Source organism: Schistocerca nitens, chromosome 1, assembly GCF_023898315.1.
Source record: "Schistocerca nitens isolate TAMUIC-IGC-003100 chromosome 1, iqSchNite1.1, whole genome shotgun sequence".
NCBI classification, from domain to species: Eukaryota; Metazoa; Arthropoda; class Insecta; order Orthoptera; family Acrididae; genus Schistocerca; species Schistocerca nitens.
The window spans coordinates 825,301,350-825,317,168 of NC_064614.1; the positions used below are offsets into that span (position 1 = coordinate 825,301,350).

Here is a 15,819-nt window from a genome sequence, read left to right on the forward strand (position 1 = left end):
CAAAGTAATTCCCAAATAATGCTACTAGTTTAAGAGAGTTCTGAGTAATACTGATCAGCTCTGAATAGTATGTCACTTCAATAATGACTTCTGAATAATACAAAAAAAAAATGCTTTGTAACTGGCCAATGAATACCACTGTTTATTGTAATAAGATTACCTATGATGCCAATGATTACTATAATTAGATTAATTATGTATAAATGCTATGCCAATAATTAACTCATTTTGAGTAATGACTTCTGAATAATACAAAAAAATGCTTTGCAGCTGGCCAATGAATGCCACTGTTTATTGTAATAAGATTACCTATGATGCCAATGATTACTATAATTAAGTGAATTATGTTAATACTATGCCATTCATTAGCTTCTGTTTTGAATGATGACTTCTGATGGTTTGTAACTGGGCAATGAGTGCCAATAATTACTATATTCAGATAATTTTATGAACATTATTCTGTAATACTACATACATGGTACAGAAATGTTCAGTAACTGGGCGATGAGTGCCACCAATTACTCAAATCAGTTGTTAGACTAGTGTTATTCTCAATGAAGACTACTATGTGACTTAATGTCCTTCACCTTCTGACCTAATTACCAGAAATTACTGCAATATCCATTTGTCCTGTCTATCCTCATGATCATGGAGCACTATATTTGGTTTTTGCACTAATTCTACGTTGGTCTACTTTACAAGAACATGGTGTTGACACGACATGCTGTCCACCACCTTGAGCGATGGAGATGTTATTATGGTCCCACTGTTTGGTGTACCTAGTGTACTACCAAAATGATAGCATGGAATATTATTACGACATTTCAGTGTCTTGGCTACACTGATTAATACTTCAAGGAAAAGGGCTTCAGATTGTCTCAGTTGGTGTTGTGCTTCTGTAGAAAGATATGGACTTTCAGTGCAGCTGCGTGCAACCTAAAGTGCTACAACCATGACGCAATCCTTCCCATTCCTTTCCTAATTCTTGTAAAATGATAAAGACATATACTGTGCGTGTGCACTTCCTTTCATTTGTTAATAAGATCAGTTGTACTGAAAATACTAAAGACTTCTATAGTGCATGTGCACTTTATTTCACTCCTTGATATGTTTATTTGTTGTAAAAAAAATGCTACAGAGTTTTACAGTGCGTGTGCACTCTATGCCATTTGTTAATTGATTTGTACTCATTACGTATACATTTTGTAATTCCCAGATATGTTCTGTATTACAGTGCGTGTGCACTTTCGTCATTTTGTTAACATGATTTGTATTCATTGCTTATACATTTTGATTTGCTGATATGTTCTGAACTACAGTGCGTGTGCACTTTTGCCATTTGTTAATATGTTTTGTACTCATTGTGTATACATTTTGTGATTCCCAGATATGTTCTGTATTACAGTGCGTGTGCTCTTTTGTGATTTGTCAATATGATTTGTACTCATTATGTTTATTTGTTGTAAAAATATTAGAGAGTTTTACAGTGCGTGTGCACTTTATGCCATTTGTACTCATTACGTATACATATTTTTTTTTTTTTTTTGTGATTCCCAGATATGTTCTGTATCACAGTGTGTGTGCACTTTTGTCATTTTGTTAACATGATTTGTATTCATTGCATATACATTTTGTGATTTGCTGATATATTCTGAGCTACAGTGTGTGTGCACTTGTGTCATTTCTCAATATGATTTGTACTCGTTGCCTATACATTTGTGATTTCCTGATATGTTCTGTACTATAATGCGTGTGCACTTTCGTCATTTTGTTAACATGATTTGTATTCATTGCATATACATTTTGTGATTTGCTGATATATTCTGAACTACAGTGTGTGTGCACTTATGTCATTTGTTAATATGATTTATATCCATTGCGTATACATTTTGTGATTTCCGGATATGTTCTGTACTACAGTACGTGTGCACTTTATGCCATTTGTTAATGTGATTTCTACTCATTCCGTATACATTTTGTGATTTGCTGATATGTTCTGTACTCAGTGCATGTGCACTATATTTTATTTCATGTTCTGCACCTATATATATGTATATATTCTGTGATTGTAAAGTTAGTTAATTAAGAAAAATTTGTTGCTCATGGCAAGTCCAATTGACACACCATCGCTGCCAAATTTTTGCCCCTCCAGTGGAGGGTTATGTAAGGTGTATGCTTCGCCGGTGATGGGCGAGGCATGACAGAATCTCTGACCAGAGAGTAGTTTATTGTTAGTGTTGCTTGTTGCGAGTCTGCGCTAGTCTGCGCGAGTCGACAGTAGTAGTCAGTCGGATACAGTAGAAGTCAGTCTGCAGTAGTAGTCAGTCGGCTTTAGTAGCGAGTGGACAGTAGTAGTCTGCGGGTGTCGGCATGCGTCGGCTGTGTGCTCTGGTCGCGACTCTGGTCAGGACTCTGGAGGATGAGTATTGTTGTAGAAGGTAAAGAAGCAGCCTTGCGTATAATTAATAATGTATGCTAATTGTAATCTAATTTGTTCAAAAAAATGCCCCAATAATAATTTTTATAATATAAAGTAACTCATTTGAAGAAAGAGCATTCATTTCAATTTAAAGAATTTTTCCAATGCATTATCATTGCTTCCAAGAATAAAAAAAAAAATATACGCCAGCATTGCACGAAGCTGTGTCGATAAATAAGAGCAGAAATAGTTGTAGTTTTTATTGAGGTAAGAATTTTTGCTTTTTATTCAAAATACAGGGCCAAAGGTCAGCGCTGCTGTCCTTATAAAATTTACCAGATATTATTATTTCTTTTGGGAGGTTACATTTCGTTCATGGTTCATTATTTAATTAATATTATTGTTAGTTTATGGTCAATTTTCATTCCTTAATTTTTGTGGGGAGGTTACGCTTGGCTCCATTTCCATTGTCATTTAACAAAATTTCGTGTGGAGAGGCTACAATGTCTCACCGCGGACAATGCACTCGCCGACGGTCTTCACCTAACGACCGAGAGCAGCGGCGTTTGCGTAGAGTTGTTGGTGCTAACGGACTGGGCAGAAATCAATGTGGGACGTAGGACGATCGTTTCCGCCAGCACAGTGAGGCGAAATTTAGCGTTAATGGGCTACAGCAGATGACGACCAACGTATGCCTCTTTGCTAACAGCCTGCAGCGCCTCTCCTGGGCTCGTGACCATATCGTTTGGACTCTAGATGACTGGAAAACGCGGTCTGGTTGGATGTGACCCGATTTCAGTTGGTAAGACCTGATGGTAGATTCGAGTGTGGGGTAGGTCCCACGAGGCCGTGGACCCAAATTATCAACAAGGCACTGTGAAAGTTGGTGGTGGCTCCATAAGGGTACGGGCTGTGTTTGCATGGAATGGACTGGGTCCTTTGGTTCAACTGAACTAATCATTGACTGAAAACGGTTACGTTCGGCTGTAGATAGAATTTTTGTAGATCAATGACAATGCTCCCAAGTCACATAGCCACAATTGTTCGCGACTGGTTAGAAGAAAATTCTGGACAATTCGAGAGAATGGTTTGGCCCGACATGAATCCCATGGAACATTTACGGGACATAATCGAGAGGTCAGTTCGTCACAGGATCCTGCACCAGCAACACTTTCGCAATTATAGTAGGCTATAGAGGCAGCATGGCCCCGTGTCGTAAGGGAAGAATCGTTCTAGAATGGTTTGAGGAACATGATACTGAACTCGTGTTGACGTCTCGGCCACCAAATTCGCCTGATCTGAACCTAATGGAACACATCAGGAATGTTGTTGGGCGTCAGCTCCGCCCAGCAAACCAGCGGTCCATAATTTAGGAAAACTGCGATCCTGTGCTTACATACGTGTGCCGTACACCTCTGAAAACCTACCAAGGACTAGTCGAACCCATGACAAGCAGAATCGCTGGTGTATTGCGATTCAGAGTTGGACCAACACGCTGTACAACAGATGGACGCAAAGGTTTGGCTCAACTGTGTACCAGCAATGGCAGTTTTAGAATCTTTCCAGCTGTCTTATACATTTCTGTAGACTCATGTTGGAGCAGCTTATGGACGAAATCGGGGAGATGAGAGACAGACAAAGACCTCAACCCACCTGGTCTTCGCGGCCCCCGCGGATCAACTCCACCAGGTCTCGCAACTCCGCCCCCAATTCGGCCTCCAGCTTCTCAGAGCGACGGCCGAACCCGAAGTCCCGCATGTTCCTCAGCGAGAACCGCCGCTGCTCCAGCCACTGGGGGCCATCCGTGAAGAAGATGCCTGCAGAGCCACAACAGACACGTGTACGGCCGATGTCCTGGAAGCTAGTTGCTATCAGGAAATAGAAAAGTCCTTACACATTTTAAACTAATGGCTTCGATACAGAAAACATATTGCAGTTACAAGAGTCGAAGGACATGAAAGGGAAACGGTATTTGAGAAGGTAGCGAAGCACGATTTTAGCGTATTCACTATTCAGTCTGTGCACTGAGCAAGCAGTAACAGAAATCACGGATAAATTCTGGAAAAGTGATTAAAGTTCAAGGAGACGAAGTTAAAACCTTGATGTTTGTCGGTGACACCGTAATTCTGTTAGAGACAGCAAAGGAGTTGGAAGATATCTTGAACAGACTGGACTACAGTCCTCTACGTATCGCTCCATTAAGGATCTTGAGGACAAGGTCAGATTAATTATAGTGCGCACAGAGGCATTTAAACAGTCATTTCTTTCCCGACTCCATGCGTGCATGGAACGGGAATAAGCCCTAATAACTGGTACAGTCGGAAGTACCCTCTGTCATGCTCTCCACAGTGTTTTGCATAGCATAGATGAAGATGTTGGTGTCTTGAAATGGGTTATAAGATGAACATAAGCAAAAGTAAAACAAGGGTAATCGAATGAAGTTCCATCAAATGAGTTGAACATGTGTTGAAACTTCTGGGCTGTGAGCCCGTGGTCGATATGTAAAACTACTGCTCGATGTTTCGACTCCGACTGCTGGAGACACTTTCGGAGGTAAAACGGCAACTGCATCAAATGCTCGATGGGCAGTTGCATTTATAGAGCGGCACAGAGGGCACCACCACTCGTCACGTGAAGCCAATTGCGTGATTATCTTTGATTGGCACCATCGTCCTCGATTAAAAGTCGTCGACAGTCATTCGGTTTTAGCAAAGTCGACATCGGCCGGCCGTTGTGGCCGAGCGATTCTAGGCGCTTAAGTCTGGAACCGCGCGATCGCTACGGTCGCAGGTTCGAATCCTGCCTCGGGCATGGATGTGTGTGATGTCCTTAGGTTAGTTAGGTTTAAGTAGTTCTAAGTTCTAGGGGACTGATGATCTCAGATGTTAAGTCCTATAGTGCTCAGAGCCATTTAACCATTTGAAAGTCGACATCCATCTTTTATCTAACTTAATACCTTATTTTTTTCTATTAAAATTATTATGGTGTTTGTGAATCTCCATGGCCTCTGTATACACTGATCAGCCAGAACATGATGACCACATACCTAATAGCCGTTATGTCCACTTTTGACACGGATAACAGCGGCGACGCGTCGTGGTATGGAAACAGTAAGGCCTTAGTAGGTCGTTGGAGGAAGTTGGAACCGCATCTACACACTCAAGTCACCTAATTCCCGTAAATTCCGGGGATAGGGGCGACGCGCTCTAACGCCACGTTTTAACACGTCCCAAATGTGTTCACTGGAGTTCAGATCTGGCGAGTTGGGGGACCAGCACATCAATTGGAAATCGCCACTATGTTCCTCGAACCACTCCATCACATTCCTGGCCTTGTGAGATGGCGGATTATCTTGTTGAAAAATGTCACTGCCATCAAGAATCATGTCATGAATGGGTGTACGTGGTCTGCAACCGGTGTACGATACTTCTTGGCCGTCATGATGCCTTGCACGAGCTCAACTTGACTCATGGATGCCCACGTGAATGTTCCCAGAGCATAATGAAGCCGCCACCAGCTTGTCTCCGTCTCACAGTACAGGTGTAAAGAAGCTGTTTCCCTGGACGCCGACGGATTCGCGCCGTCCCATCTGCATGATGAAGAAGGTACTGGGATTCATTAGATCATGCAACGCTCTGCCATTTCACAATGTCCAGTACCAATGGTCATGTGTCCGTTTCAATCGTAGCTGCCGATATCGTAGTGTTAACATTGGCACTGGGATGGGTCGTCGGCAGCGGAGCCCCATCGTTAGACGTGTTTGGTGCACTGTGTGTTCAAACAGACTTGCACTCTGCCCAGCATCGAAGTCTGATGTTAGTTCCGCCACAGTTCACCGCCGGTCCTGCTTCACCAGTCTGCGCAGCCTAAGTCGTCCGACATCTGTAAAGAGGGGAGGCCGCCCGACCCCACGACGTCTGGATGTGGTTTCATCTTGGTTTCGCCACCTGTCAAAAACACTCACCATAGCACTCCTCGAAGAACCAACAAGTAGTGCAGTTTCCGAAATGCTTGTGCCGAGCTTCCGAGCCATCATAATCTGTCCTCGGCAAAACTCAGCTAGATCACGCGGCTTCCCCATTCTACACACGAACAGCACGCTCACTGATACTAGATGCACCGTGCGTTTGTCTGGCCAGCAGTCATTCCTCGCCAGGTGATGCTGCTGTTACCTGGGCGGGTTAATATCGACAGTAGGTCGGTGGTCATAATGTCTGGCTGATCAGTGTAAGCGCGCATGATTATGCGTTGTGATCGCAAACACGCTCGTCCCACTGAGCTTTAGCTCATGGTGTCCATCACGGAAAACATGTTCTGCTACTGCTGATTTTAAATGAAAAAACAAGTTTACTGTTACCAGTCACCGTTTTATTTATTTCCACGACGCGTTTCAAATGTTTAAACCTCCATCATCGGGTGAATTTACATTATTTAATATGATATTTATGTGTGTGTTGTGTTACGATTTTTGGAGGAACTTGTGGCACTGCCTAGTGGAGAAAGAAGACACTATTTCAGAACATGGTTTTGGATTTCTTCTGACAAAAAATTAAACTGATATCTAATGGTAAACATAAAATAAGTAAAATAGAGTACCTCCAGTGGTCGTAGGTTCCTATTCGCTGTCGTAACACATCACATGTATACTGTAATAACTCGTCCCGTAGTAGTGACCGCAAGATGAACGGTTTTCGTGACGCTACATTTCATTTTCGAGGAAGTGCTTTACGGGGCGACGAATGGAACAACGGACACGCCTGGCAAACACAACAGTGAAACAAGAGGAGCTTTCAGCTCCGCAGCCCGTGTTGCATTCAGCAAACACCAGTCCTCCGTCTTTTCCGGTGACGAGCAATAATCAGCTCCTCATAGGTTGCTCACCCAGGATCAGCAACGTAAAATTTTCTGTATTCTGGCCCACCAAACCGAAGCTAAAATTCACATAAGTGAAAGTATTTTTTGGCAACACGGTATTAGTAATGACTCGGACAAGACCCAGTGGTAGCGTCGCAGTTGGTTACAGGTGATCGAGCAAATCGACCAAGCTACATCTCAGGCCTCTCAACCCTGTCAGTCATAGCGAACGGACAGTTTTCATCCATAAGGACTTGCAAAGCTGTCAATTCGTGTGGCTCAGAGACGGTTCCGTACAGCCTCCGCACTCACTCCACTATTGCGAGCCATTTAGGATCTTTTTAGAAGAGGGAACTCGTTCGTCATCGACAGAAACTGCACGCGGAATACCGTGTCCATCGAACTGCTGAAGCCTGCATACGGAGGACGGAGCCCTCCTCACTGTATATACCCCACAACCATTAAATTTGCTGTGGCCGAGCGGTTCTAGGAGCTTCATTCCGGAACCGCGCTGCTGCTACGGTCGCAGGTTCGAATCCTGTCTCGGGCATGGATGTGTGTGATGTCCTTAGGTTAGTTAGGTTTAAGTAGTTCTAAGTCTGGGGGACTGATGACCTCAGATGTTAAGTCCCATAGTGCTTAGAGCCATTTGAACCATTAGATTTGCAGGCACATTCACCAACATCAAACGACTGCGAGCTGCCGCCGCCTCGCAACCCTGCACCTCTTTGTACATTCTTTGGCAGGATAGTAATGTGCAAGTTCCCGCAGGTGAAAGAAGCTTCAGGTTTCACGTCGACGGCGCCACGTCAAGATGGCAGCCTAATTCAGCAGATCGAGCCTATTGGCCAATGGCCAGCTGCTTTCTCGGTCCGTGAAAGATCTTACGCGGAGGTAACGGTGGTAAATGGCAAACTGGTTTTTTGGCAATACTTTCTGTGCACTGCCAGTGCAAGTTGTTGAAAAGAGCTCACTTCCGTTCCGCTCGTGCGACCAGTCACTACACAATTAATCGCCTTCCCCAAAACTATTCAATGGGCAGCATGATGAAAGTGATGTTTGCATCGTTTCAAGCCATCAGTTCGGCACTACACGGCATTCACCTCTTCAAAAAAAGGGAGGAGCTGACGTGACAACATTGGTACATATCATGTCGTCGCCTGTGGGAGTATGAACGTTATCTCAGACTCATGTTTGTTATCTTTGTCGTGATATTGAGCGCTTGTAACAAATGATGATTATTCATGTAGCGCATGTGTATGCTATAGCACGAAAAAGCTGTAATTAATATCACTCATCGTGTTCCACGTTAATATAGAGGATGTAATAACCAATCCCCATAACGCCATAACAAAAGCTCATAGGGAATTGTGCACTTTTAAATCGAAATGGTAATTTATTAGGAATAAGCGGCATTTGAGATGTAAAAATTCGCTCCTATGCGCCAGTTTCCGTCAAAATTTCCGCTTGTCTGAATTTGCGTTGGAGGGAAGTGACTTTAAGCCTGTGTGAGTGATGGGTTCCGCGGAGCGAGATAACAGCATGTTGCTCTCGAGCAGACTTACATCGCGCCTCGATTTTGGAAGTGATTTCCAAAGTGCGAGTTACAGCCTGACGTTCTCGGGCTGCAGCAAATCTCTCCTCACGGTTTTCGATGGATTCTTGAGATCACGTAGTCCTCAGTCTTTTAGTCGTTCTGGTGAATCAAGAAAGACATGACCATTCTCTAGCCATATTTATTCATAAACGAAACGAAATCAGCATGCAGCATGTAGGCACCCAAATCACAAAGCAAACTAAATAAATTAGTTTCTTCTTAGCAATAACATAAATAAAACCCATCGGAAGAAACAAAACAATGTCGTTAAGTTTTTAATACACAAAGCGAAATCAGTAAATAAGTAGGGTATATCCCAGCCAAGTAAATTCAGTGTTAGCAGTCTTCAAATGGTTCAAATGGCTCTGAGCACTATGGGACTCAACTGCTGAGGTCATTAGTCCCCTAGAACTTAGAACTAGTTAAACCTAACTAACCTAAGGACATCACAAACATCCATGCCCGAGGCAGGATTCGAACCTGCGACCGTAGCGGTCTTGCGGTTTCAGACTGCAGCGCCTTTAACCGCACGGCCACTTTGGCCGGCAGCAGTCTTCATAAAGATAAGATTGCAGTGCTTGATTCTTTCACTGACATAACCTTCCGAAAATACTTCTGGCACTGATATAAATAATAAAGCTTTCCTAGAAGAGAAGTTAAATATAAATGAAACCTATCGCAAGAAGCAAACCAATGTTGTTAAGTTTTTACTACACAAAACGAAAACAGTAAATCCGTACATCCTAAACAAGTAAATTAGCTATTAGTCTGTATTCGTAACATCGCGGTGGTTAATTCTGTCACTAATGTAAACTTTCGATAGCACATCTATCACTGAGTTAAAAAAACTAGCACTGCCATCTACTGGTTCTTTGGCGAACAACGAAAACGAGAGTCCTATAGGTTGACTCTTTGGTGTACTATGCCCTGATGATTAAACGTCCGAACTATTAAGCTGAGCAAACGAGTTTAGATAAAACTTTAAATTACGATAGCTTATTTCTTTTGTTTTCTGATTTTGTTTAAATGAAGCCTGTATGCTGTCCTGAGTTACGCTTAGATTACCTGTGAAAGCACCATGAAAATGCATCTAGTAGTTTTGTAGATTAGCATATTCAAACAAACGGATTCGACGGTTTTACACTTTTATAGTATAGATATAGTTATAGAGGATAGATTAGGCCGTTTTTGTCCAGCTATTGTAAAACATACACACCTTGTTGCTTTCAGATATTTTGCCTCTATTCTGGGAGAACGGCAGTAGAAAAAATATCAGGTCCTCGGGAAACCGTTACAACTCGACACAGAAAAGAACACACAAAGAAATGGAGATTAAGGAGACAGGAAGTCCATTCCTATGATAGGAGAATGGTCGGTGGGAATAGCTTAACTTCCGATGTTTGCAGACTACTCCGCAGTCGTCAGATCTGCGCTTGTGCAGTTTATAGTATATCCTAGATTTTAGAACGCTGATTACTGACGCCACTATCCCATACCTGACGTGATTATCGGCTGATTTACATTCACATCGAGAAGTTGATTTTGACCAGAAAGTCGCTCATATAGAACAGTTTGAAAGTTAAGCTACCAGTAGCAGATAAACAACTGTCATGTACTGTTAACAGTGGGGCCAGCAACTTTTTCCAAAATAACGGCTTTCTTACTAATAACTTGATTAAATTAGCTGCCGTAAGTGTGAATATCACTAAGCAGTTCGTTGATAGTTTCTTCTTGCTACCTATACATATTAAGTTTTTATGATTTTCTTGTCTTATATTAAGGTGTGCCTCGAATCTTTCCGCGTTGCTAAATATTCTTCTTCTCGGAGGGGTCTATAAAATGGTTCAAATGGCTCTAAGCACTATGGGATTTAACATCTGAGACCATCAGTCCCCTAGACTTAGAACTACGTAAACCTAACTAATCTAAGGACATCGCATTCATCCATGCCCGAGGCAGCATTCGAACCTGCGACCGTAGCAGCAGCGCGGTTCCGAACTGAAGCGCCTAGTACCGCTCGGTCACGCCGGCCGGCGGAGGGGTCTACAGAACATGATAAATGAGAAGTTTTCCCTTCTTTGGGAGGGAGGATATTACGAATCTGTGATTACCTAGTTTCTTGCCGAACATCCTGTGGTCGAGCCCGATGTTGACGACGCGTCCCTGTAGGTGCGGGTTGTTGAGCGCCTCCTTGACCGACTCGTAGTCGCAGGCAGCGACGGCGGGCATGTCCCCGAAGTAGAAGCCGATCACTTTGCTCTTGTAGAGGCGTGTCAGCAGGTCCAGCACCTTGTATGGGTACTTGTAGTTGAACAGCAGCATCTGCACGTAGTTGCCCCATATCGGCATCGGAGGCGGCCCTGAAACATACGCACCGAAGATAAGCACTGCCATGCACTCCCATCTCAGGAAGTCGTCTCAAGACCACTAACGCTGCTCACAGATCTGTAGGACAGTGCTACCCACATTGTCAACGAGAGTCAGTCATACACTATCTAGACAAAACTGTTCACACGCCCCTATTTAACGGGGAACTGACCACTACGTGTCACGGGAGGCGGACCCGCCAGCATAAGAGGAGGTTGGGAGCATAGCGTTGTCAGCAGAGCAGCAGTAGCGGCAGAATGGTTCAAATGGCTCTGAGCACTATGGGACTTAACTTCTGAGGTCATCCGTCCCCTAGAACTTAGAACTACTTAAACCTAACTAACCCAAGGACATCACACACATCCATGCCCGAGGCAGGATTCGAACCTGCGACCATAGCGGTCGCGCAGTTCCAGACTGTAGCGCCTAGAACCACTCGAGCGGCAGAATGGGTCGGTCAGTAGAGCTCAGTGGCTTGGAACGTGGTCTAGACATTGGATGTCATCTGAATAACAGATCCACTAGGGACATTTCAACCCTTCTGAAGCGGCCCATGGTGACTGTTGGTGATGTGGTTGAGTAGTGGAATCGTGAGAGAACAACTACAGCAAAACCAAGACCAGGCAGACCACATCTGCTGTAGGACAAGGACAGTCGAGCATTGCGTAGGATGGTTGTGAAAAAACGTCATGAAATCAGGGGAAGATACCAATCGTGAGTTCCAAAGTGTTCCAGCAGTCCAGCTAGCACAATGAATGGGCACAATGGTCTAACAGCTCCTCATAAGCCACATATTTATTTGGGCAATGATAACAGCAATATCCACGGACAGTGGATGACTGGGAACGAGTGATTTGCGGTGATGTATCACTCTATATCCTGTGACAATCCGACGGAAGGGTTTGGATTTGGTGAATGCCTAGAGAACACAATGAAACAGATGGAACGGCGTTGGTACGAGCTAGAACGTCGACTTTGCACCAGACCCTAACGTCTAACATCGCCACCTTCTGTGGTTTCGGCTCCTGGGGAAGAATGGGCTGCCATTCCTCGACAGACATTCAGACGCCTCATTGGAAGAGTCCGCGGCAGAGTTAAAGCTGTCATAAAAGCTAAAGGTGACACACGCCGTATTAGTGTTCACTAATAGGTGTCCCGATATTTTTGAGCTGACATGTATGCCACGTATTGCAATAAATGGGAACTTTTGAATTAACAAATTATTAATGTAATGTGTTCTTAAATTGATTTAGTTATGAGGTTACGTGAGACCATACAAACCAAAGCTAAGTGATTATGGAATGAGTCGGTACATAGATTATAGAATTCTCATCAGGTTGCCCTCCTGGTTTGGAAAACAGGAAAAATTGATAAGATAGTGTACAAGTAAATCACAGTGCAGAAAAGAGTTATCAACGCAACGAAACCTCCTGAATAATGCACATCTTTCTGTACAATACTTGAGGAAGCCTTTGACGAAGTGTATATCGTTTTTCCGTTTAGCGTTCACTGAATGAATTAGTTACTTCTGAATGAGTCAATGTTGTCAACAACAAACCTCATAATGGAGGGTATGCACAACGACGGCAGACAGGGTTGTCAGATTTCCCGATTTCGGCGGGACTGTCCCGAACTTCCAGTTGGAAACCCGACTTCCGATTAAACATTCTCGAGATAGTTAAAAATCCCGAGCAGACAAAAATGGACAATATATAATATAATATTATACTGAAAGATTGTATAACTCTAATTTGCTTTTCTGAATAGCGTAAGATTGTGACTTGAATTTGGTATGCTGAAATCGGGTGCTAATTAGACCATGAAAGCGGTTTAAAACTGTGAGCTGTCTTGGGAGGTTAACCGTGCGTTTACTGGGCCACTGTTTCAGCAGGTAACTAGTCTAAGTTTACCATATTACCAATCAGTCTATCATTGATTATAATCTTTTACAGTCATACAACAACCGGTAATATATCTATATAAAAGGAGAATTTAAATAAAAAGAAAGAAATCAGTTTATATTTGCAAATTTATTTTAAAGATTGTTCATTGAAATTTCAGCATATTATACGTGAGTTATAACTGAGCTGGTGCCTTATTTACGATTGTGAGACTGTGAGATTGGAATATTACGGAACACATAAAATATGGAGTCAAGATTGGGAGACTGGATACAACACTGCATTCATAAAACAACACACAAAGAACATTGAAACGCATGCAAGAGAAAGTTAATCACTACAAACAGATTCAGAGATTACTTTCATAGCACAATCCTGTCCGTCTTGTAATTACCCTTCACGTGGTCAACTTGGTTTACAGAAAGCGTATAACTCCGCAATAATTTAGATAATAAAAATAAATTAGATCAAAAAGCAAATTACAAAACAAAAACCTCGAACTGGTTACTAACGTCTTACTATTAACCTGATGGGTCAAACAGTTATATAAGCACGTGGTACTGGTCTCACAAAGTACACGCCACGTGGGTTGAACATAAAGAAAAGTTGGTATATTCAAAATCTTTTCAAGACGATACGTTATAATCACACAAGCATTTGCATTTAAGATTGATCTTACTTAGAGTTACTGACCAACACGTGGTTCCACTTTACTCACAAAGTAGTAACAAAGCAACTACCGCCAAATAATCTGAACTGGACACGAGAATCACACTCCGCTGCAATTAAAGATAACCTTAGCCATTTTAAAGCTAACCCGAAATAAAATGATTAAATTCTCAGTTAAGCTGAACTTAACAAATCCATTGTCCTATGGACTTAACAGACACGCGCTTAGCCGGAGATCTTACCACTTCAGACGCTCGCTACCGCCAGACTGCTACTGCTGGACTGCCCTGCGCTACTACTGGACTCCAACTGCTTACTCTCCAGCTGCCAGACTCCCACTGCACTACCCAGCGTGCTCCCGAGAGTCGCTCACAAAGACCAACGGAAGGCGCCAGAGGGGCAGCTTCCTATACCAACATGACAGGGGACGGACCGGACCATACTAAGAATGGAAACCTCTCTGCTTTTAGGAACCGTAGCTACCTGTTTCAACGTTGGTCCTACTGTACTCTAGCAGACAGCCTTGTCTGCTACCCTCAAGCATGCAGCTACAAACACATTTGATCATTCATCCTCTCACACAGAAGGGAAGGGGGATGACAGTATCTTATCATACACAGTATATAAAAGAAGGCGGATGTAGGTTCCGTATGAGACTGTGTGACATGAATTACATATAAGAATTACATATAAACTGTGCTTTAAAGTGTAGTAGTGTGAGAGATCGTTCTTGTTTACGTGTAAAAGTAACACGTTCCACTACTCAGTCTCCTCCCAGATAGTCAGAAACGCCACAGTAAATTTAGAAGAGGAATTTATTCCTTAAAAGACAACAAATTTGAGAAATTAAACATGAAAGGAATCCAACAGAGACCTTTCATAACCCCAACGCTCCGGGAAAAGACTGTGCAGGGAATTTTCTGGCCATGCTAGGACATTCCCAAGCAGGCTTCTCACACCCTACTTAAACCAAAAGTGTAAAGAAAAAGGCAAAAGGTCACCAGCTACTTGCTAAAACACAATAATTTCAAACATCTTTACAATCTACCAATTTCAAAGAGAGAAAAAAAAAACACACAATCTGTGACACCTATTTAAAAGGTCGTGTAGACCTAAATCGGTCAGCAAGTAAAAACAATGGTTCCTGTGTCATTGATATGAAAACAATTTCTGGTTGTTACCCTTATGGAGTTCACCAGTATTTGCTCATTGCAAGAGCCAACTGATCACAGGCAAATTTATGACTGTTTATTAACAAGCAAAATTTATGAAAATAGCAAAGGTGCCACAGCAATTAAAAAGCAACAGGAAATAACATCAGTATTACAAGGCAGAACATTACAATGCACAATTCGCAAAAGCAAAAAAAATATAAGAGAAAAAACATGTTTTACAAAGTGGTTATCGCAAAAAAAAATTCTATATCTTATAAAACTAATAATCTGTAGAATTAACCTAACTATGTGGCACTAATTTAATCACTCTACAATATTTCAGTTAGTTAGCAAACAATGAGCACTGTGTCATTATACTGAAAGTACAATAATTGTGTGATTGTTACCCTTAAGGGGTTCCTCACAATAAATATGCCCCATGCAAAGGCTAATCGATCACAGTCCAATGAGAATGAATAGCTATCTGACTCATAAAGGAAGCAGTGCCACAGCAATGAATTTTCGAAACAAAATATCACAGATCCAATACCTAACACAAGAACAAACATTGATCAATAAAACAGTACAATAGTCAACATCTAAAACAAAACACCAATAAATAAAACACCTGCAAAATACAATAGTCAAAGTTTTTAAAAAAATATAGAACACCTGCAAAATACAAGAGTCAAAGTTTAATAAAGACCAATAAATCGAGTCCCTGCAAAACACACGAGTCAAAGTTTCTGTGACAGAAACACACGTATATGCATTGAACTAAGAACCGTATAATCACTGTTCACTTATACACTCACTAGTTCCACTGTTCCGTGGCACAATATAAGGGGAGGGGGAGGG

General features: G+C 42.4%; 1 protein-coding gene across 2 annotated transcripts in view; it reads right to left on the reverse strand.

The window, feature by feature from the left end:
* Positions 1 to 15,819, reverse strand: part of LOC126262717 (probable cytochrome P450 304a1) — a 202,098-nt gene that overhangs the window by 70,707 nt on the left and 115,572 nt on the right. For both annotated transcript variants that reach the window (XR_007546756.1, XM_049959512.1), the window contains exons 2-3: positions 10,982 to 11,230; positions 4,073 to 4,236 (exon numbers count right to left, since the gene is read on the reverse strand). Coding sequence is in view for 1 of the 2 variants with exons in the window: in XM_049959512.1 (XP_049815469.1) it covers positions 4,073 to 4,236; positions 10,982 to 11,230 (413 nt within the window). In the remaining variant the exon portion in view is untranslated. The remainder of the gene's footprint in view (positions 1 to 4,072; positions 4,237 to 10,981; positions 11,231 to 15,819) is intronic.